The sequence below is a fragment of the Gambusia affinis genome, linkage group LG13 (assembly GCF_019740435.1).
Source record: "Gambusia affinis linkage group LG13, SWU_Gaff_1.0, whole genome shotgun sequence".
In the NCBI taxonomy this organism is placed as follows: Eukaryota; Metazoa; Chordata; class Actinopteri; order Cyprinodontiformes; family Poeciliidae; genus Gambusia; species Gambusia affinis.
In genome coordinates this window covers 16,990,400-17,013,830 of record NC_057880.1, presented here as the reverse complement: position 1 = coordinate 17,013,830, position 23,431 = coordinate 16,990,400, and the positions used below count along the sequence as shown (strand labels likewise).

Genomic DNA, 23,431 nt, shown 5'->3' with positions numbered 1-23,431 from the left:
GTTTTTCTTGTGAGTCATATCCATGAAAGAAAAATGAGGAAAATGTGTTTAAAAATTACTTATCTTTTGAAACACAATAAGATAATGAGTCATGAATGTTTCTCACAAATTCCAGATATTAAACTTAATCTTATGCAGTATGCAGAAGTTTTAATTTGGATCATAGATGTGAAAATGAACAGTTAAAATGAATTTGTCTACCTAAATGTCTTTATTTTAATTCAAATATTGCAAAAGAGACAAAATAATTCTAATACAACAACCAAGTTGTTATTAAAGCCTAATAAATATTACTTAACTAATATTTCAACAAGCAGTAAAAAATAGACACATTTTAAAGCATTCAGGCTTTGTCTTTGTTCTGTTTTTGCCTCAAGGAAACCACAGATAAGAAATACTTAAGAGTCTCAAACACCTATTAGGCTACATAAAGGTGTAAATAAAGTAGACTTTTTGAAGGAACTACTAAAATAAAACCCAGCACAAAATATAAAGCACTTGAGAACATTTATTGCACACAGAAAGGCAGATGGCATTAATAGACGCAAATAAAAGATTCTGCAAAGAGTAAAATACAACCTCTGATACCTGGTAACCACAGTTACATTTTCTTTTTTTGTTTGTCAGTGAACTCACACCGACATTGACAAAAATCCAACAATTGTTTCTTGCATAAACACATGAGGGTTTTTCCATTTTTCCAAGGCAATATTTCACCTATTTTTTTTCCTGATCACGTAGACATGCGATAAACCAAGAATGAGGTAGTTATTCAACTGAACAAAAACTTTTAACCCCCCCCGCCCCCCCCAAAAAACCAAACGTTAAAGTCACACAGCATGACAAACTTATGCGAGAGTAAAGATACGTTTCAGTGAGAGCAGCAGGTAGGCGCTTTTAATCTTGAGGGTCCTCGCTGCGAGGCTGATCCATATTTTCCCTCATTACAAGCTTGCTCACAAGATTAGATTACACGTGGCAACAGGATCACCTTACATTACAGTTAAACACAAGCAATGATGAAATATGTGGACATCTGAGGTTCATTGTCTTGAGTGAATTTTACATTATTTAGCAAGCTTTTGTTCAGATTCATTCTCAAAGGAAGCTGCTCCTTTGATTTTGCCTCCATCAGACAATTTCCACTTAGAATAAATTGAGCTTAACTTGGTGTGATGGATAATAGCTTGAATTTGTAGCGAAGTGAGCTGTGACATTAACGTCCTCCCTTCTTATCACAGTTTGGATAAATGGGAGTACTAAAGTGGAGCATATTAATAACAATTCATGCTAAATTCAATAGGCAGTGGGAGTTGCTCTCAGCAGTACACAGCAGAAAAAAGTTTAGATGACATTAATCTGCTGTTGCTGTCTCATTTGAATCTCATCAAGATCAGCATAATTGTCTCTGGTGGGAGCCCATAAACTAAACATAGAAATTACAAAGATGAAAGGACAAGATTAGGTAGAAGGAAGGGGAATTCAAGTGGCCCTAAACCCAAAGATGGTTTTCCCTTGCAGACTACAAGGTGGATGGAAATCCAAAGACGTCCAGCAGGGGGCTCCTTTTACTCACAAATAAAATCAGCTAGATGCCTTATATCTAAAATTAGACTCCCTCACACTGATAAAACCAAGCTGGCATCATAAAAAAATAATTGTTCTGCAGCATTTAAGTCATGTGTGATTGGAAAAGAAAAACATAACGTCAAAGTCTTGAGACAAGTAAAAGCAAAGGCAGAAAAAAATTATCAAAAGGATATCCTAACACACAAAAGAGCACTAACCTTTTAAACATTGAACTGAAGCCAAACAAAAAAAAAAAAGTAAAGCTTTTCAGTCAAACCCCTTATTAAAAATAACTGAAAATGAAAGCTTAATATTAATCATATACATTCATCACTGTCCAGTTACCACTTTGCTGTTCAATATGTTATGTATTGACTAATAAAATTGAAGTAAAATAAGCTAGTTAGCAGCTTAAATCTTTGCTAACGGGATGTAAATTCAAATCAAGGGATCAGGAAGAAAGTGTTTGCAGATGATCAAAGGAGTTTCTAGAAATTAGAGTGGTCTGGTTGGGTACAATAATCTCAAACCATAAAAACAAAACAAGTGAACACATTAAACTAATTCAGAAAAAAAACTTAAAATAAATAAATAAAGCAAAACAGCAGCCTCAAAGCAATCAAAAGCCAGACAATTTATGATGACACACAGTGCTGGTTAGAAACTGGAAAACCTGGATGTAGAGTATGAAGCAGCTTAGACAGTTCAAGTACATTCACGAGTAAAACGTCTCCTCCAAACTGAAAACAACCGTCTGTTAGCTGTAGTGTGGTAGTCCGATTTCCTTCGTAGTGATGAAGTTAAATAATTCACACTCAAACCAGAGGAATCATCATTCGTGACACTATGTAAACGGCGTATGTGAATAATAATCTCAGATGCAACACATTCTTGTACAGTTGCAGCAACGTATGATTGACAAGTGATAACCTTGAAGTGTTGTTACAATGACAGCCAGCTTTTAAAGTTATATTGTCAGGTCCCTTTTCAAGACTAGAAGAGTTAGACTTAGAAGAAAAAAGTTGAAATAAAGCACATGAAAGATATTTACAGTTAAAAACAAAGTACAGAGTAAATGAAGAGCTACATTAATTGAAAATAGACATTATTTCAAAGTACATTCTTTGTTTTTTTGTGGAAGAATCTGCCTTGAAATGGATCGTAGGGGCTGATTTGAAAGAGGCCATCTCAGTGTTTGTAAAAATAATGAAGGATACCTTCGAGTGGTTGAAGGCTAACTGCTAGTTTGATGAGATTTCTGCAAATGAAACACCTTGAACTGAGCAAACTATGGGAACCTAATGTTAAATTTGTAGCCCTCTTATTTAAACAAATTCAGTTTTTTGTATTTAAGAGTTATATGGATTAACTGCAAGCTGTATTCATTCACTTTATCAGTTGCAACTCATCGATCTGCCAAGAGCGGATTGAGGATTTGGATAGCGTGTCCCGCTGTGATTTGAGCAACAGCATTAGTGAGAATAGGTTCCTTTCCAGGTCTCTCAAGTCTTTGGAAAACAAAATGGCAGACTCAAGATCAGTTGCAACGATACAATGGCCAACCTTTGCATTGTTATGTTGTTTGGGGTGACAGTGTTAGGACTCGGTTTGATTCCCGCTTCACCTGCCTCTGTCTTTGTGTCCTTGGGCAAGACACTTCACTTGTTTTGTCAGAAGGGCGATAGTACAAAATGCCCTCCATGCTTCTGTCAGACTGCCCCAGGGCTGCTGTTGCTACACTCCAGTAGCTTGCCATGAATGAAAACGACTGATTTCATTGTAAAATGTCTTTGAAAGGGTTGGAAAATGCTACATAAGTCTGATGTCACTTCATTAACATTTGTGTAGAAACACAAAGGTTTTTTGGCTGTAAAAATCGCAACAAATGTTTTGCTTGTGAAAGTGGAAACATCTATTATTTGCTAATCTAGCATTGTATTTCATGAATGGAAACATAATCAGCTGTGTAGTCAAGGAAACTACTCTGGATATTTTGAAACTGGTGTTCCTGTATATTTTATGTATGTTCCTGAATATACAGGAACATACATAAAAACAACAAACATTGTTGACATTCTGGACTAAAAACGCCTTTTCCCAAAGTTGTTCCAGCTTACGTTTTATTTGAGTGTTTTGAAACTTTTTCTCTCAGTCAAAACTTTTTCTATTCACATTTTGCATTTACTGATAACAAAATCAGGGCAAAGGGAGAAATATGTGGGAAGAAGAAAGAAATATGACTTCTTTTGGCTGCTGTTGAAGTCGTTTTTAACAATGAGAAAATGTGAAACGGTCTCTGTGTTACTGTTTTCAATAATCTGTGCAACCAGTCATATACAGTACAGACCAAAGGTTTGGACACACCTTCTAATTGAACTCAATTAGAAGGTGTGTCCAAACCTTTGGTCTGTACTGTATATATAGATATAGATATATCACAAAGAGCATTTACATTTTGGAAACCATTTGAAAAATCTATCTTTTTGCAGGGCCTAGCTATTAGCCTCAACCACTCTCAGGATTTATAAATTTTTCATGGAAATATTACATCTTCCTTTGTCAGGTAATGAGAAATATATCTAACAAAACCAAACTCATAAACGAATCCCTACAATAGTTTAATGTAATGAAATAAATCTGCCCTTAATTCTTTGCTTGTATTAAAAATAATACCAGCCGGGTTTCTTGGGTTTAAAAAACTGCTTTGGCAACTTAATAAGTGCTCAGTAATGACACGTGAATAACAGAAAATGGGAAGACATCTTCAGCTATAGTTTTGCCACGGATTCTTAAAAAAACACAAACACCTCATCAGTTCAAAGAAACAGAAACATTGAAAGTTATCAGCAACTAAAACTTGTATGACCTCATGTCTTTATAACCTAATTACTAAACAAAATGACATGTTTTCCATGCTACATTTCTAGCTGGCGAGTACCATCTTTTAAATACATTCTTAAGGAGCACACTTAAAATAAATAATTTCCATATCAGACAAACTGGCTGCTTTAGTTACAGAGGAAGTCCTTTTACTTACATTTGCTTAAAAATAAGTACATTCACTCAGTTGATCATTCTCTCTCTCTTTCTCTCTCTCTCACACATAAACAAACAGCTAAAAATCAAACTTACCTACAGCCAGTTTAACCGAGTAAGAATAGAAGAGTGCATCAACAAGCCCGTTACAGAGGCAAACAAATAATTATTAATGTTATTCAGCTGGGGCTGAACCTGATGAAACAGTTATCTCTAGGTCTTGAAAGACGACTTCAGTCGATAAGGAATGCATTGCATCACAGTAAGAGTTGGAAAGACAAGAAAAATACTTCAAAGTACAGCACTGCAAGAAGTTTTCGGCTGCATTCAAAATAAAACACAACAGCACACCTAGAAAAAACCCCCACAGCACCCAAATGTTATTGTGAAGTGAACAAAAGAGGTCAGTTTTGAGTCCGTTTGATACAGCAGAACAGTAGAAGCTGTCAGACACAGCGAGGTCATCCACTTTTTTTGCTCTGTGGCTGCAGCTTGGAGATCATGGATGACAACCTTCTTCGGAACGCACAATAACATTTTAGACTCCTGCTCTCTGCTTACAAGGTAGGAAGAATGCAGTCATTCGGGTCACAAATTCCTGGGGGTCCACGAGGCCCAGGAGAGCCAGGGGGGCCTTGTGAAGGAATCCCAGGTGGCCCTTTGAGAGAGAATTTTGTTAATTACTGAAATAGGCTACACCTTATCAGCGCTAGGAAGAGCTTTCCATTGACAGCTAATCTGAAGGGTGGCAAAGTCATAATTTTCTTCATACAAACTGTAATTATCTAATATATAGCAAGTAATCAGAAGTACAATGTTCTGCTTAGAAATGCTCTGCTATCAGGCTGCAAGCAGAGCATTCCTAAGGATTTAGTAGGGCAGGAGAGGGCACAAAACTATAAAGACTCTGACATTTTACTGCCACTTGACAGACATGGCCTCAAATCACCCCCAGAAAAGCAGATCAGGAGATTCTTAAGACGGAAAGAAGATGCAGAAGAACTGACTTAGCCTTCAAACTCCTCAGACAAGTCTGATGTTTTCACACTGCCTCACGTTCATGAAATGTCAAACTTAGGAGTACGAGGTTTCCTGGACTAGAGCCAGTTTTTTGCGTGCTATCCACCCTTTTACTCTGGAAAATTTGGTTTAATTATAGGAAGGTCCACACATCAGTGAGTAAATTTAATGTGTGGTTTAAAACATCCCCTGGTATGCATCAAAATCTTGCTGTTGTTCAATTTGACTTGGGTTTGATCAGAAGAGGGGCTATGACTTCACAATTTTCAAACACTTTAGTATTGTTAATATTCGTAAAATATCAACAAAATTGAGACACCTTGACTGATACTTGGCTTAGACTCTCAAATGAAGCAAAAATGTTGCAGAACATACATTCATTGAAGAAAAAAAAGAAAGATGGGTCATCAAAGCCCTTTCTAAAGTTTAACTAGTTTCAAGCTGTTTCAATGAATGAAGTGAGATGTGAGTAACATTAGGGTAGGGACCTTTGATGATCAAGGTGGAGCAACTTGTAACTCTCAAAGTCATGAAATATCAGAATCATGGTTTTACGTGAGCAGAACAAGATGCTATGAAATCCAATTAAAATTGTAGGGACATAATTGAATTGCTCACTTTTGAAATGCAGTGATATCAGATGGACTAACAATCAAAAAAAGGACAATAATAATTTTTGATGATCTTAAAACCTCTGAAAAACCATAGACAGATAGAGAGAGGAGAAGAAAGAGGGGACAGTTGAAAGGAATGAAGGCTGCAAGGAAGAAACAATGTAAAGACAGGATCAGAAGAAAGAAGGAAGAAATGGAGGATGGAAGCAAAGAAGGACGTAAGAGAGGAACAAACAAGCAAACAAAAGAACAAATGAAGGACAGAATGATGAAATGAAGGAAGAGGAACCAACAAGGAAGTTCTGAAGAAACAAACTGAGGACAAAATGTACAGAATAAACAAGATAACAAAGGAGAAGGAAAGGAGGGAAGGAAGGACCAATGGAAAATAAACAAAAGCAGAAAGGAGCAAAGGAAGGAAGGCTACGAAAACATTCAGACGGACGGCAGCATTCATGATGCTAAATAAATGTAGTGCGGTATTTCACCGCACTTGAAATCTTCAGAATTTTCAAGCATAAACAAACCATTGCTTTCATTAATCATAATACAATGTCAGACTGTGATTTGGTATTTACAAAGACCCATTTTAAAATGACTCAAATTGTTTTAGAGGGAAATAAAGTGATTAGAACATCACCTTTAGTGATCAGTTTGTTATATTATCTTAGCATCAGTACAAGTACCTTTTGATTTTCTGTTTCTAATGCCAGCAATTGGATTGGAGCAATTAGATGTTATGCATACTTGCTTAAAAATCGAAATATTCTGAAAACAACACTATGTTACTCAAGGTTATATTGACACGTGCCTGTTTGGGCTGCTTGCTTTTAATTCCTGTAGTTTGTCATAATTATTTTATTTACAAAGTAAGAAAGGTTTCACTGGTTTGTTTGGAAATGAAGTCATGGATCATTATGTTCCAAAGTGACTTTGGAAATGTTCACAACATCTGTGTTTGAAATGTATTCATACCAAAGGATTTCTCAATTACAATTAATGAATTTTTTAGCTGCACTAATGAGGATGAAAAGGAGAACTAACATTTCTCTGCGCTCTAATATGTTGAGGCGATTATGGCATCTGGGACATTATTATCTCATCTCACCTACCAAACAGGTTGTTGAAGCTACAGTGCCTGTGACTTTTCATTTACGGTCTTTTTCGCACTGTTTATATTCTGGTCATCAGATACAGTGGCCAGCGTTAACACCGTCTGTTAGAGAATTTTCGGAATTATCATTTTGTTATTACTTTAGTTGAAATTCAGTCTAATTAAAGTGTTCTCTTTCTTATGTGTGTATTTTCTGACGTGGAGGTCAGGATGTCTGTTTATCTTCATGTGAGCAGTTGAGTAGTTTTCTAGTTGATTAGGTTACATGTTGATTAGGCTACACGTTTACAACCTCTGTTCTTTTTACGACCTCTGCCCCTTTGACTGTTTTGACTGTTTTTCTTTGACAATAAAACAGGAGCTCGCCTAAAAGGAAATCAGAACTCTCTGAAAAACAGCTTGGAGAAGCTGCTTCGGAGACTTCTCCTTTTGCAAAAGCTTTGTCATAAAATTCATATACGTTGTCTGTGATTCTTTATTTAGGTATATAGGAAAAGTACCTATCACCGTCTTTTAAACAGATCTCGATAAGCCTAGAAAAAAACAAGAGTCCTCCTTTGCTTCAGTCCTCCCAAAGGACTGTCCATTACATCACTCAGAGCAGTGACAGCTCAACAAAGGCCTGCTCACTTTGAACAAAGAGACCTGCTTGGCTTTTACTTCAGTGTGATAACACAGCTTGCCCCTTCCATCACTGCCACAGCCATCTACTGCTTAACCGCTCACACAAACAAAACGATTTGGTAAACTGTTAACACAGACTGTACGAGAAAAGAGGTGTTTGTTAAATCTCTCCACTTGGGCAGCAGGGTTAAAACTACTAATTAACAATTCCAGACAAATGTTTCACTTGTGGACATAAGGACAAAGACTACAGATGGAACATGTGGACATGCCAACTTAATTATTTTCAGTTTAATGCATTGGGGTTGTCTTTGCTCCTGTGTTAATTTTCCCACTTTCAGAGCACAGACATTGGAGCCCAACATGAGAATTTTTAGTTCTCAGCATTTGAACTGATACAACAGCTGGGTGAATCTCCAGAATGGAGCGGATCCCAGCCTTTAGACTCCAAGGGAAACCAGCTCTGAGTAGATGCCAAGGATACTGGATATCTTTGATCAAGATGGCAAGGTGGAAGAAATTTTGGCTGAAAGAAAAAAACCTTTCTCCTCTAGTTTACAGGAACCTTGTAAATCTAAAGGTATGGAGGAAAAAAAAACAAAAAACCCAGAAGTCTGTGGACCTGCATTCATATCAGTCAGTTTGAAAAACTTTCTGATTTTTTTTCCAAGATACAACTACAGCTTAAGTCTAACCCCCACTAGTTATGCCGCAGGTGCTTCCCATAACCGAGCACCTCTAGAGATGATTTCTTTCAACAGCTGTGATTTATCCTCTCCAGCGGAGCTACAGCCAACTTTCCTTTGCCCCCGCACATACATTATGCACAGATTGCATGAGTGACTTCAAGTTCAATGATAAACTCCTGCTGTCACAGACTTGAAGTAAGTGAAGTAATCCCACTTCTCAAACCGGCAGGGGGATATGCCAACATCATGGCTTGGTCTTTTTGTTCAGGAAGTTGGCACAATAGGATTTTAGTTTTCAGAACAGATGCCATTTTCCATTACTGCAGAAATTTCTCTTCTCTGGGGGGTATTTTTTATTTATTTATTTTGTCAAAGCAGCATGAGGGTTTAACAAATAGAATGCAGCCTGGGGACTGCATTTTGCCACCAAGATGAAGATAATAAATGATGGCTTAAAAAGCTGTGAAGGTGTTAGTCTGACACAAGTCTAATGCATTTCCTTCTTTTCAGCAACTATGTAAGAAAACTGATAAAAAAAAAAGCGAATGTGGAAGGAAATAGCTGTCAGTACAATGTCTGGTCAATCTGACCTAAAAGTGGCAGCTCAGAAAAGCGCTCTTACATTTTTCTCTACATATTTTACTTTATGTGAGTGCTTAAATGACCATAACATAGCTGTCAGAGCAAAATTCAAACTCTGACAGAGGAAAATTGTGAATATTACGATTTTATTTATTTGTTTTTAGAATGATTGGTAATAGTTTGGCTATGTCTACAATCTGTGTCTACGGTTGCTTTTAATTTTTAACTTAAAAATTAATCGACATTACAGTTGTCTTGTTTAAGTAACTTAAATTATTAATGCCAGTATCAAGAACGTCATATTCACTTGTTTTTTAAGGATTAATGAAAAATATTCTGATTGCAAAAAACAAACTCTTATGTTGCACTTGCCAAATCTACATTTAACTAAATGATTAATATTATGTTAAACTAATTTAACACAATATACTATAAACTATAGTAAGCATGCTTATGCTTACTATATTAGTGGTGGGCAAGGGAAGGGGAAGAGGTCAGGTTTGTCAATACAATCAGCATTCAAGTTAAAAGGCCTTCTATGTTTCTTTCTCACCTGGTGGCCCAGTGGGTCCTGGGTCTCCTGGTAACCCCAGACCAAGCTGTCCTCGTTCTCCTTTCTGACCCCGATATCCTGAGGACACACAGATATACAATAACACAAATAAATACAAAAAAAAACTATCGTTTATATAGAGTACGCAGTACAGTTAGAAAAATTAGAACAAATGCCACAGCATGTTAAAGTGTCAACATGGCAACACATTGTGCAACCTTTTTATCTGGCAAAGAACCAAGACATTGTATCATCTTAAATACTGCTAGCAGGACAAAAATGTCAGACATCTGTTGAGCCCTGTGTTTGTCTGAAGGACACAGCTTTAGTCTGTAGATACTGACAGCCGAGAATCCCCCTTTTCAGTGTTACGTCTTTAAATAATAAAAGATGTGCTGACATATTGTCAAAGCAGAAATCCTCAAACAATTCATCTGCAGGTTAGTTTCTTGAAGGGCGTCATGGACAATGACAGGATCACAAGAACATGTCTTTCAAGACTTCAGAGGAGAGTAAAGAGGATTATTTCAACCAGCCATCAAATATGTGGGTCACTGCAGGTGCTCTGATTTTGGAAACTGGAGGGCGAATAAAAAACAACCAAATCAAAAATACACACACAAAAACTGTTACGATTAGAAAAATCCCTGTTGATAATCTAAATTGTGTTTATCCTTTTTCCATGACTCTACAGCACTGTCCACTTTTATTGGAAACAGTCGTCAAGATGTTCAAGAAGCAATGAAATTACACCATCTTTTCATATAGTAGCATAATCTCACACTAAAGACATCAGAAAAAAACAATATTTACCCAATAATTTATTCAGAAGCAAAAAATTCCATGTTGATAAAAACCCCCAAAACAAAACAAAAAAAAACAACAACAACATTGTTTTAGGTATGGCACAGTTTTAGGCAACCCTAACGATTTCTATAAAATAAATGTAGTTGGCCAGACTCAAAGCGATGACAAAAATGAATTGATGAACTCCAAGTTTATCTTACCACCAAGTACGCTGAGCAGGATGGTGAGGAGGAAAAACAAGGAAACTGTAATATTTCTAATTTGATTATGCTCCTTCAATAAAAGATGACTATGATATTGAAGCCACCATTTCTTAAAGATATTTTTACATCTTTAAAAAGAGTGGTAATAACCGTAGAGGACACTGAAAATATTTGAAATTAATTATTCACAAACATGCTGTTTTTTTACGCATTTGTTAAAACTGTCAATGTGTTGTGACAGAATAACATGAGTCAGAAAATATGAGGAAAAAAAATTGAACTCCTCCACTTCCTCCCAGTGCTCCAATTGCCATCTGCAGCAATACATATACTGCTCCTGATTAGAAACAAACAATCAGAACTAGAAAGAAGGTCTTGGCGCTGTCAGTCATGTTTGTGTATATGCTGCAGCTGTGCTAATAGCTTAGAAACAACTTACCAGTACAAGAAAACAGTTTCTCAGCATCATTGGTAGCCATGCTTAATAGCTCGCAAGCATTTACAACAGGTTCGACTGTGGGGATGTTTATGTAGCGTAACAGAGAGCAATGGGGAGACAGTGAGCAGTGCATACATGAGCCTGATAGACAGTGCTAAGACTCTCCTTCTGGCTCTGATTGGTTAGTGACAAGGAGCAGGTTGTTCATGCAGATGGAAGACGGAATAACACAAAGGAGCTACATTTTTTTCATAGGTTATTTGTCTCATATTATGCTGTCACGACATAGTGAGAAGTTTTAACAAATATGCAAAAAAAAAAAATATTTTTATAAATGTTACCTACAGCAGCTGCAATAAAAAAGCTTTTTAGGCAATTCTTGCTGCCAGTGATAGTGCAGGCAGGCTTGACTTGACAAGCTCTCTGCCTTTAATAAATTAAATCATTCATTGAAAAATGACTTTTTGTATTTAATCAGGTGGGGTTTTTTTTTCCTGGTATTAAAATTAGTTTGATCATCTCATGCAATTACCTGAAACAAAATGCAAAACTAAAAGAAATTTCTAAGGGGAAAAAATACTTTTTTATAGCGCTCTAATAATAAAACCATGTGTTACAGCAGCTCCTTTCTGACTCACACAGATGTTGTCTATGCTTTGAATATACAGAAACATGCACTCCAGGAAACCTAGAGAAAATTTTTTTGAACACTGTTAGACATTGTTCTTAAACATAAATAATAATTGGATTACCATGAGGTTTGAAAATTGATCAAATTTCAGACCAGTGCATTTCCACAAGCGTGTTAAGAAAAAAAACGCCCCCACCCCCCAAAAAAAACCAAACATTAAAAAGGCAGACCAGGCAATGTTGGTGTTCATAGCAAAAAACACACAATCATCCTTTAAAAGCTTTTCTCTGCATGCAAAGTGGGTAAGTCTTCACAGCTGAGAACAGCAGCATACCAAGTAAAAAGGCAAGGGGCCACAACAATATTTCCCCATGAGGCACTTAAAGTAATGGAGTCTCACGACCAGGAGTTGCATGGAGTGCGTCAGAAACATTGACAGGAGTATCAAGCATCTTGCTGCCTGGCCCAAAGGGGAAACGCTTCAACGCTTACATGTCAGAGAAAATCTCAGAAGAAAAGGCTCATGAATGCTCCAAAACGGAATCTCAAAGAAAGTGGGGCTATCCACACATCCCTGCAATAATGAGAGTTCTTTTAACACTCACAGGGCCGGGGGCATTCATTCAGGGAGGAGACGTTCCATGGAGAAAAGTGCACTGTACCTTAAGCAAAATGAAAAAAATTTACTGAATAGCACACAAAGCAATAAGCTTGGAAGCCACGCTGGATTGGTGCACCCTGATGAAATCGAAAATGTCACATTGGGCTTGGTTGAAAACAAATTGTTTCCAGGAACACTACTGGACAAAGTACAAAAAATAGAGATATTGTCATATAATACTGTTTCATTGTTGATTGATAAGACTGCAGCAGTACACCTCCATGTACCCAATCAAAAACATTATTGACAGCAACAACCATGAATTCATGCTAACAGCATGCGCTAAAAATGTATAACACACACCTATCCATAAGGAGTTTCTCTAGCGAAAACATTCGGATTTTCATCCATCCTGCACAAGAAAGATCAGAGCAATTCCAAAACAGAATGCACTGACTGAAACTGCAAATAATATTAATAATAAAAAAAACAACACTTTTTTTCAGTAGGTATAAATAAGCATACAAAGAATAAATTACAACATTAAAATAAAAGCAACAACAAAAGAAACTAAATAAAGAGTTAATTAATTATACAATGACACTAGAGATTTTTATTGTGCTACTAAAAAGTAAAAAAAATGAATAAGGTTATAGAAAATCACCAGCTTACAAAAACAAGAGTACAGTAAAAGAATAACTGCTTTTTAGCATGTGTCCTCAAGGGCACATGCTCTAACAGTTGGAGACCTCCTCGCCTGTGCAATCAAACCACAAACAAGAAAAAAATAAAAGAAAGACAATGATTTCAACAGGGTTATTTTTCTCCATAAACAATTCATTTTGCCACAATAGGGAAGAAGTCAAATTGGATATTCCAGAGGAGCATGGTCTCCAGTGGAGGATGACGAGAAATAATGAGGAAATATTACCCCAAACTCCCTCACCAGCTGAGTGGAGTCACAAGTCAACAAAGAAAAGAAAATTAAGAAGTTTTTGAATTCTTGATGCATCAAGGGAAATAACTTTTCTCTTTATTTTCAATAAATATTTATTGCAAAGCTGCACTTTAAATGGCCTATAAAACACACTTTAAAAGCATAAAAAGCACAAACAAGCAAACAAAATCCAAGACGTGTAATGCCTGTGGCAAATATTTAGAGTTGAGTAGTTACTTACATTAACTACAGTGGAAACCAGATATTTACATGCACTTTACATGCACACCACCTTTTTCTCATTGAAATAAATCAGTCCAAATGTTTCTTGTTTTAGTTCAATTAGGACTAATAAAAATAGTTTTTTCACCTCTTTCTTCACCTCGACCACACTGCTTCTTGTGTGGCATCATTGGGAAAACTAAAGAAATCATCAAAGATATCAGAAAAGTAGTTGTGAACCTGAATTATCTGAATAATTATCAAGCAATTATGCAAGTTTAAACACCGTGGGACTTCCAAGCCATCATAAAGTTCAGGAAGGACATGGGTTCTGTGTCCCACATGTGACAGCCCTGCTGTGCGGTCCGGTATGCATGTGTGCTATATTGCTGTCAATTAACTCTATCAATTAAGGTCCTCTAAGTGGGAGGCACTTCCATTATGCGGCCACCTGGGTGGTATTTAAGGAGTGGAGGGACCAGGCATGATCGCCCCATCCGAGTTGCCATCTGATGCCGACGCCTAGACCATTTTTGATTCTTTTAAATAAATGCCTTTTATAGGCTTAAAGCACTGCCTGTTTCCTTGTCCCCCCAGTTTTTTGCTGCGACCAATCGAGCTGGGTCGTAACACACATATGACTGTGTTTTGAATTGAGATGTGCATATTAACAAAAGCAAAAGAGCTTGTTAAAGTGCCAGTTAAAGCAGGTAATCCACAAAGAAACAAGTTCTGTATCAGCATGGGCTGAAAGGCCATTTCGCAAAGACATTAATTTGAAAATAACATAAAATGCAGGGAGCAAGACCTTCCTTTTCAAAGACCTGTCCTGTGTTATGACAAAATTAAATTTGAAGTGTTCCACCGTAATGACCATCGGTTCAAGTCAGAGGAAATTATTATAGCTGTGAAGTACAGAAGTATGGCATTACGCTGAGCTGATCTCATGCTTCTGAACTGACTGTTGTGCTTTGAAAAATGTAGTTATATTCAATCAATATTACACACCCTTTTCATTAAGCCCACATTTCTGAATTAAAAATGCTTTTTTTATTAGTCTAATGTTTTATTCTGATCTCAAATCTTATGTTTTCACTATCTGTAAATGGAACAATCATTTAGGGAAAAAAAAGAGTCTATTTTGAAGTGTTTGTAAACATCTGGTTTCAGCTGTATTTTATTCATGAATGAAACGAGCATTAGAAGTTCTAGCTTTGAGTTAAAATATATGTATGGTCTTGAACAATGTGAGGTAGATACAAAAGTTTAAAGAGAAAAGCCAATGCAGCAGTGCTTTGATGTGCACCAACACATGAAGCACTCCTTCTCTTTCAAAGCTTTACCAAAGTTCTGCTGAGGACACAAAATAAATCTAAGCATGTTGGAGGTACAAAGCCTGACCAGCAAACCATTAGTGTTGTGTGAGCAATCAGAGAGTCAGGATTAGTCCTATAATGAATGTCCATCCTCCAACTCAACTACGCTCCTTTTGTATTTCAGAAGCTTTCTCTCCTTGAGTGAGGTATCAATAATGGAGCTCTTTTCTGTCCACACTGATAACATTTTCTCTTATTCACAGCCAATTCTTCGTTTGTCTTCATATTTCCCAGAGAGCTGCAGTGCACCACACTCCTGGCCTTTCCTCTGCTCCCAGCCCCTCAGTCTGCATTGATATATGGCTCTATGCAAGAGAAAAATACTCATGAATCCATACAGAGTAGAACTGTCAGCCTGACCCCATTCCAAGCAATCTACAACAGTTCAGATCAGCTCTTCTCATAACAAAAACATGCATAAGTGAGTAGCCTACATGAGATGGAAAACAGTGCGATTTTACAACGGTAACTCTTCCGTCTATCAAGTGCAGTCTGGGCAACAGTGCAGAGTGCAGTTGTTTGCTCAAAGTTTCATTTTATTTATTCATTCATTTTTAAAGCTCTGGTGCAAGTATTAATTTTCCTAAATGTTTTCACATTTTGTCATGCTGCAAAGACAAGCTTCTGTTTACTTTATTGGGATTACATGTATTGATAGATAACTAACATAAATGCTAAATTGTGAAATGAAAGGGAATTAAATAGGGTTTTCCAAATGTTTAGACATGAAAATTTTAAAATGTGGGATGCATTTTTATTTGCTATTTGCAAGAAATATTTAATAGAAAACTGGAAGATGGCATTAGTTCTCATTCTTCCAAAATTGCAAAATACAAAATTGCTCAAATTAATGAAATCCGACTGGATGAAGAGGATGTCTGAAAAACAATAGTGAAGTCTTGCCACAGATCCCTGAAGAACTTAGGTGTGGTCTCTAAGAAATTTTAACACCTGAATATGCTTTGATCTTGGTGGAAGATAAACCTTCACTCTGGTCTCAAGTTTCTTTTGCAACCTCTAACAGGTTTTTGTTCCAGGATTGTCTTGTCTTTAGCTCCAGCTGTCTTCCATTCATCTATTACCAGATTCACCATCTGTGCTGAACAAGAAACATCCTCATAGCAAACTGTTTTATACTCGACTATAAAGCAGTTTGTTCCTTTATTGTTTCGCTATGTACCTTACATGACTTTTGGCAAACTGTAAACTGGACTTCTTATGGCTTTCTTTTAACAATGGCTTTCTTCTTGGAACGCTTTCATAAAGTCCAGGTTTGTGGAGTGCATGACTAATAGCTTTCCTGTCAAAAGATTCTTCGCTCTGAGCCGTGGAACTGTGCAGCTCCTTCTGAGTTACAATGGGGCTCTTGGCTGCGTCTTTGATTATTGATCTCCTCCCAGCCTGTCAGGCTAGGTCCAATCCTTGAAAGCTACAATCCTGAAACTTTTACATGGTTGCCTTCTCCACCACACCTGAATCAAAAGAATATCTCACTACTAGGCATCTGTAGAGTTGAATATCATGCTGATGAGGGAAGACAGCCAAGTGATTCAGATATGTTGGAGTAGAGACATATCTTAGCTGTCGCTCTCCAGGTCTGGACTGGATGGCCGTGTCTCGGTAGACTTTGCTTCAAATCCTAATCTTAAACTTGTTCACAACGTTCTCTTGGACCTTTCTGGTGTGTTCACTAGTCTTCATTACGCTGTTCTCTAGGAGTTTACAAAACCGTCGCATTTATATTAAAAATGAAGTTAAACACAAGAGGACGCCAGTTATGAAATAGGAAAACTGTGAAGACGATTGATAGCATGAGATTTTTCTGAAAATTACCGTAGAGTCGTGGGTTAAGGACACAACCTTATGCAACCCTTTTCAGATTTTTATTTGTCAAAAAACATAAAACTGTGAATTATTTCCTTTTGCTTTAATTTTAATTATTCACTACTTTGAGTTGATTTATCACAAAAGAGACAAGAAAAATGCACTAAGTTTTGGTGAGTGTAAGATGGCAAAATGTGGAAAAGTTCAAAGCACTTGATGGGTCAGTATTAGTATATTAAGACACCAACAGGTAATCCAAGCCATTTATGGTTATTTTTTAGTTTAATGAGTTGGTGGTTAAATCAAGCCTTCAAACTCAGAGAATTAAGCTACTACCTTGAGTTCCAGGTGGCCCAGGCTCTCCTGGTGGACCTGGGGATCCATCCTTGCCCGGGGGTCCTGGAGGACCTTGGAAAGTTGAAGCTAAGATGCCGGCAGGTGTCTTCTGTTGCGTGGCGGCACCAGACACTTTCTCTGCAGGGCAGGAAAATATTTTCAAAAAGGCTGTATGAGTAAAAACTTGGAGAATGGCAAAAAGTGGAGGTGTTAGCGTGAACAAGAACACATCAACTAAATTAAATGTCAGACTATTTTTACCTTCAAAAATCCTCATTACTTCACTTTGGATAAAGATTTTGAGTTCTTCTGTAAAGCTGGGATCATCCTGTGTGAAGGGAGAATAAAAGATCACTTACTGAAGCATTTTAACTCGGGCAAGAAAGATGGAAAATCCAATTAAGAGACAACACAAGCTAAACCTTCATTCTGAGGCATATGGAGGCAAAGAACATACAGCGAAGATTAAAGTTATCATGGCATAACAATTAAATGGATACTCCTCATGTATTCATACTCCACAAAGTCCGCCAACAGACATTATTGAAACCAAAAATTGTCAAAAGAAAGAACAACAGAGAATAGTAAATGCTATAAAAATCTTTCTTTAAGACCTCTTTCAATCTCAACTCAAGATCGGAACTCAGCAAGAAATAAAACATATTCAGGAAGAAATATTAAATTTGATACCATAACTCTCCAAAGTGGTATTACTTTATGTTCAGCTCAGCAGTGATGCACCCCGTGCCACGAAGGAATTATGTTAGCTCTGTGTGCCTCTAAAATATAGCAAGCTATTATGAAGATGCATAATATAAATATAATATCCAGAAATATTTCCACAGTCAGAAAGTCTTTAAGCCGCTTGTAAAAGAAGAGCATAGTTATGACCGCCTAAGAATATGAACTTGAAAGGTAGGACAGTCAGCAGTAATCAAATTGGAAGAAGAGTTTATTCCTTGTAAGGGTGCAATATGCAAATCTTGCTCCGTTCAGGACTTACTTTCGACTGTGCAAATTGAAATAAGCAAAAAAATACATGTTAATTTAATTATTGTTCTCAGAATCTCCAGTGACAAATGCCTGAAGCGTGTCTCTTCTGAGTGTCTTTGTGACAGGCTTCATCTTTTGTATAATTCTTTGTGATTGTTTTGGTTACATGGCCTGCACAGTGGCGCAGTTGGTAGAGCTGTTGCCTTGCAGCAAGAAGGTCCTGGGTTCGATTCCCGGCCGGGGGTCTTTCTGCATGGAGTTTGCATGTTCTCCCTGTGCATGCGTGGGTTCTCTCTGGGTTCTCTGGCTTCCTCCCACAGTCCAAAAACATGACTGTCAGGTTAATTGGGCTCTACAAATTCTCCCTAGGTGTGAGTGTGTGTGTGAATGGTTGTTTGTCCTGTCTGTTTTCTGTGTTGCCCTGCGACAGACTGGCGACCTGTCCAGGGTGAACCCTGCCTCTCGCCCGGAACGTTAGCTGGGGATAGGCACCAGCAACCCTCCCGACCCCATTAGGGACGAAGGGTGATTAGACAATGGATGGATGGATGGATGGATGGATGTTTTGATTACCTAATGTATGTTCCAGGGTTTCCTCACTTTCTCTGAAAATGGAAAAGGATAGGGCTGCCCTACAAATACAGCATAATGAGAACTGCGGGACAAAATTATGCATTTGCTTTTCTGGTGATCCCTCTACTACTGAACCAGTTCAACACATTGGGCTATACTATCTCCATGTGCGAACATGTTTATTTAGGGTCTGGATTCATAATATGGAAATCAATACACAATAGATAGCCTGGTTCCTGACTATAACAATTAATGAGCTTTACTGGTATCTGATTTGCAGCTAAGTCCTGCTAAAATTGGGTGTTATGTGATTCTCGTATGTGAAATCCAATTTCCAAGGGAAATAAAATGGGGAATAAGCCCCACCTTTTGAGCAAACAGTTCATCTTAAAATCAGAAGTCCTTGGGATGTACACTCCATGTCCTACGAGCTGGACTCTGTTGCTAAGGATCAGACTGCCAAGGTCAACATAGCACCTGAGCCCTTTGTCTATGAGCTCATGATGGATGGGAAGGAAGACCCAGGTTTACATCTCGGGTTCTGCCCAGCGGGGCTCTAGGGATACCTGGTCCTCCCCAGCATACCCTACCCCTAGATGTGACTCCAGCAGGGGGCCCCAATGACCTGCATCCAAGTGAGGAAACATTGTTTCCATTTATGTTCCCCATAGTAAGGGGTCATTAGATTGTGCTTTGTCTGTAGTTCATCTGGGGTCTTGTTCAGGGATAAAGGAAAAAATAGAGTGGGCGATCGATAAGCAAATTGGTGTGGTGTCTGCAATGATATAAGTGCTGCACTGAGCTACCCTTTAAGTCTGATTGTTCACCCAGCCCTGCCAGCCACCCTCAATGGAGCAGTCAGTTAGACTGTTTGTGTTGCAAATAGATTAGCATTTCAAATTGAAACTTTCACACTGAAGACCAATTTCTGGAAGGATACAAAATAGTCCCCCCACCCCATCTTTTTAACTTCATATCTTGGCATGCTATTCATTGCGATCTAAGACTACAGGGAGTTTTGATAAAATTGCAATTTCAGTGTGTCACCCTTCTACCATCTGTGCCCCTGCTTCGTTCCCCCCAAGAAGGAAAAAAATAAAATAAAATCTAGATATATCTCTGACTGCATCAGGCTCTTTTTAAGTCACCTAAAATAAAAAAAAGTGCTTCAGTTTTTATTTTTGTTTACTTTATTTAGCTTGTCAATATCTCAACAGTGTCTCCAAAACATTTTGGCTAGCCTCCTTTCTGCAGTTCAAGCTGTGTTAAAGCTACAGCTGCTCTGTAGGGCACAGAGAAGCAATGGAGGCAAAGTGAGTGCTAACACTATGAATGCTCTGGCACATCGCTTTAACAAAAAAGAGCTGTTTTGTCCAAAAACATCAACACATTTTCCCATAGTTGATTTAAAAAAAAAAGAAAGCTGCCAAAGCTCCTCAGAAGCCAGTCTGACAGCTCTGCAGCCAAACCCCCTCCGACCCCCCACTGTCTTTGAACTAAATTCAGAAAATATTTCAGACGAATGAATGGATGCGAAATACAGCCAAATGCTCAAGTTTACAGATAATTTCTAATAATTTGTTCATTAATAACATCTTTGACTGTGAAGTTTTTCTGCTGCGGTAAACCGCTAAAACAACTTTACTTCTCTGCATACAGTACATGTTGTTCCACTCAAAGAACTTTCAGGCTCAAGTTTATGTCAGTCGGGAGAACTGTTCTCAACTGCATTACTTTCCAGTGCAGCATTCATAACAATAACACACAACAGGCTCCAATGTTGTATCGTTGCACTCAAAACGGCTTTTCATCGCTGTGAATGTTATATAACTACTGTGAGCGTAAAAATGTCTGTGACAGATGGAGGTGTTTTCTCCGCTCTGCAGAGCTCTTGGCACGCCCACATATCTCTGTCTTTCCCTCTGTTTCCGACTCTCTCCTGCTTTGACCTTCTGTTACGCCTAGATGATCGGGAGTGGGAAGCGCTGAGCAGAGAACGAACAACGAGCTCCCTCGCTCAGCTTTGTTTGATGTTTCATGCAAAAAGCTGTAGATACATTGCTTCCCAACCAGGCAGGAAGAACTAAGCTAGTTACACAAACTGCCACCTCCTGTCAGATGATTTAAGTTATACGAGAAGAAAGAACTTTAATGTGAAAGCGTTTGCAAATTTTCAACTTACCAGGAGTTTTACGCTCCCCAGCTGTCCAGGGGGCCCAGGATCTCCTTTTTCACCTGGAGGCCCCATCGGTCCAACCATGCCAGGGTCACCCATGCGACCCCTTTCACCTTGAACGCCTCTTTCTCCAGGAATGCCTGGATCACCCTGCATTAAAAAGAAAGCTCTGCTGTTTATTAAGCTTGCTGTCTGTGCAAATTCCACATGTATATGTGGCACACAGGTTTTACCTAGTTGAGACTTACTTGTAGTTTTTTTTTTTTTTTGAAGTTGGAACATATTATTCCAATCCCCCCGCCCGCCTAGAAAGGCCTGCTGTTGGTAGATTTAATTTGCCAAAATCCTACAACTTCCTAGTTTTATTGCATTTAATTTACAAAAAATTGGCTGATTGTATCCGACTGATTGTTCAGCATTCATTTGGGTTTCCTACATAAACCCATAGGTCTCAGTTTTGTCTCTAATGATTATTAAGAAAATCCATTCAAACTGATCAACACATCTTTTTATTAAGACTTGTCTTGGATCAAAACCACAAAGGCAATGAACATTGCTCTATTATGTAACCCAGAAAAAAGAGCATATGGGATAATTTTTCAGATCATTTCCCCCAATGTGGGCCCAATTTGTAAATGCTGGATCGGGCTTTAGCTGCTGAAATCAGTGTAAGGTCTGATACTTCCCTAAAGCTTCCATAAATTGCAGCATTTGCCTTTGCATTTACCTGTTCTGCCTTAGTAGCAAAAAAAGTAAAAAGTCTACTTTTTCCCTTCTCTATTAGCTACATTTTAAAAAAAGAAGAAAAATTAACTAAGTATAAAAGTTAAGCAAAATTATTCCAGAACTGTGACAAAATTTGGCAAACACAATAGAAAACCCACAATGAGCATTACATGCCCTTTTTTATGTTTATGTGCTTGTGGGGATTTGTAATATTTGTGCTGAAATGGACATTCCTTGTAACTTTGATTGCTATCCTTTCATCACCATTTCATGAACATGTTCTTTCCATTGTTGTTAGAGACATAAACCAGATTCTACTCCAGAGAAGAGGATAATGCAACTTACACGTTCACCTTTGGATCCTCTGTCACCTGGTGTACCTGTGAAGCCCTTTGAAAAAAATAGGCAAAACAAACTTTAAGACTGTGGCAGAAAAATGAGATCCTTAAAATAATAACTGTAATAGACATATACTCTTTTCTAGTAATAGGAACCAATAAATATTATAAAAGCCTCCATCATTAGAGATGCACAATTGGCAGGTGACAGGAATTTGGTGATTTTATGTGTTATACAACCTGGTCCATCATAAGCAAGATGCAAGCTTTTTGAAACATTACAACTTGCTTTGAAACACTTTGAAACTTTATGCTTCCTATATCATATTTGACTCACAATATGTTAATGCCAACATCACCAATATTGGAGCCATGGGCTAACCTCAAAATAAGTCAGAAAATGAAGTGAAGCCATTTTTAATTTTTAATTAAAAATGGCTTCACTTCACTTTCTCTCTTTTAAACACATATCTGATCAAACTCATCATAGAGCTGTCCTTTTAGAAAAAGATTCAGTATAGCCTTTAGGCATTGGTCATCAAATGTTATCAAAAGCTTTCTGCTACATCAAAGCATGTGGGTGTGGCCAAACTTCAAAATCAGCATTTTCACCATAAAAAACAAATAAATAAATAATGACTTCTACACATAAGGTTGGAGTTGTACCTAAAATGATGTGTGTGTCATCACAGAACAGCCATCAAAACATTCACATGCTCATTTTCTGACATTACTTGTGCTCCACCCACTTAGAACAAGAAGGGACTGACTTTAAAGTCAGACTTATACACATTTCAAGTTGCCTTTGATGAGAGAGATTACGTTCTTGTTAAATCATACGCTGAACAGACACTGTCGGCTACACAATGTTGGTGTGATAAGTTTGTACATCACACGTGTACGTTTTGATTTGCACTAAGCTAGATATGAATAATTTCTGTCAACCCCAAAGAATCTCATTAGGATTACATTGGAATTTTAATCAGCTGCGACTCCTGGAATGTTTCATACAGATCCATACCAAATTTTGTGCATTTCCATGGGAACGACCATTTAACATATTGATGTGGTAAATTTATTACATCACCTTAGCTCCAACAAGGTCATAGATTATTATGGTGAATGACCCTCCATGACACTGTAAACCTTTCAAAGTTTCTCCAATAATAGATAATAATGTCATATTCAAAATATTTCATTAATGCTGCACCTTCCATTAAGAAGGTAAGTTTTACACCAAACTTTGAATGCTTGTCCACGGAATACAAATGAGCCTGACTTAATGTAATATTGAAACTTCCACATTGTACCACCTGGTGGCAATATCTAGAATTGATTTGCAGCTTGGTAGAGCCATTGGGTTGTGAACCTTGAGATGTACATTCATAAAGTGAAACTGTAATTGGCTACACCAGGGGTTTTCAAAGTATGAAAGGGTGAGCCCCCCT

The 23,431-nt window shown here is 37.7% G+C and overlaps 1 protein-coding gene across 5 annotated transcripts in view; it reads right to left on the bottom strand.

Moving 5' to 3' along the window:
- Positions 1-503: 503 nt before the first annotated feature.
- LOC122842560 (collagen alpha-1(XIX) chain-like) overlaps positions 504-23,431 on the bottom strand; it is a 128,542-nt gene continuing 105,614 nt past the window's right edge. For 3 of the 5 annotated variants that reach the window (XM_044136543.1, XM_044136544.1, XM_044136545.1), the window contains 6 exons: positions 21,991-22,035; positions 20,926-21,069; positions 17,439-17,505; positions 17,178-17,315; positions 9,802-9,879; positions 504-5,263 (listed from right to left, as the gene is read on the bottom strand). In XM_044136543.1, the coding sequence (XP_043992478.1) occupies positions 5,163-5,263; positions 9,802-9,879; positions 17,178-17,315; positions 17,439-17,505; positions 20,926-21,069; positions 21,991-22,035 (573 nt within the window). In that variant the 3' untranslated portion in view covers positions 504-5,162. Of the gene's footprint in view, positions 5,264-9,801; positions 9,880-12,068; positions 15,323-17,177; positions 17,316-17,438; positions 17,506-20,925; positions 21,070-21,990; positions 22,036-23,431 lie in introns of those variants that run through there. The other 2 variants (XR_006372582.1, XM_044136546.1) reach the window with 2 other exon arrangements.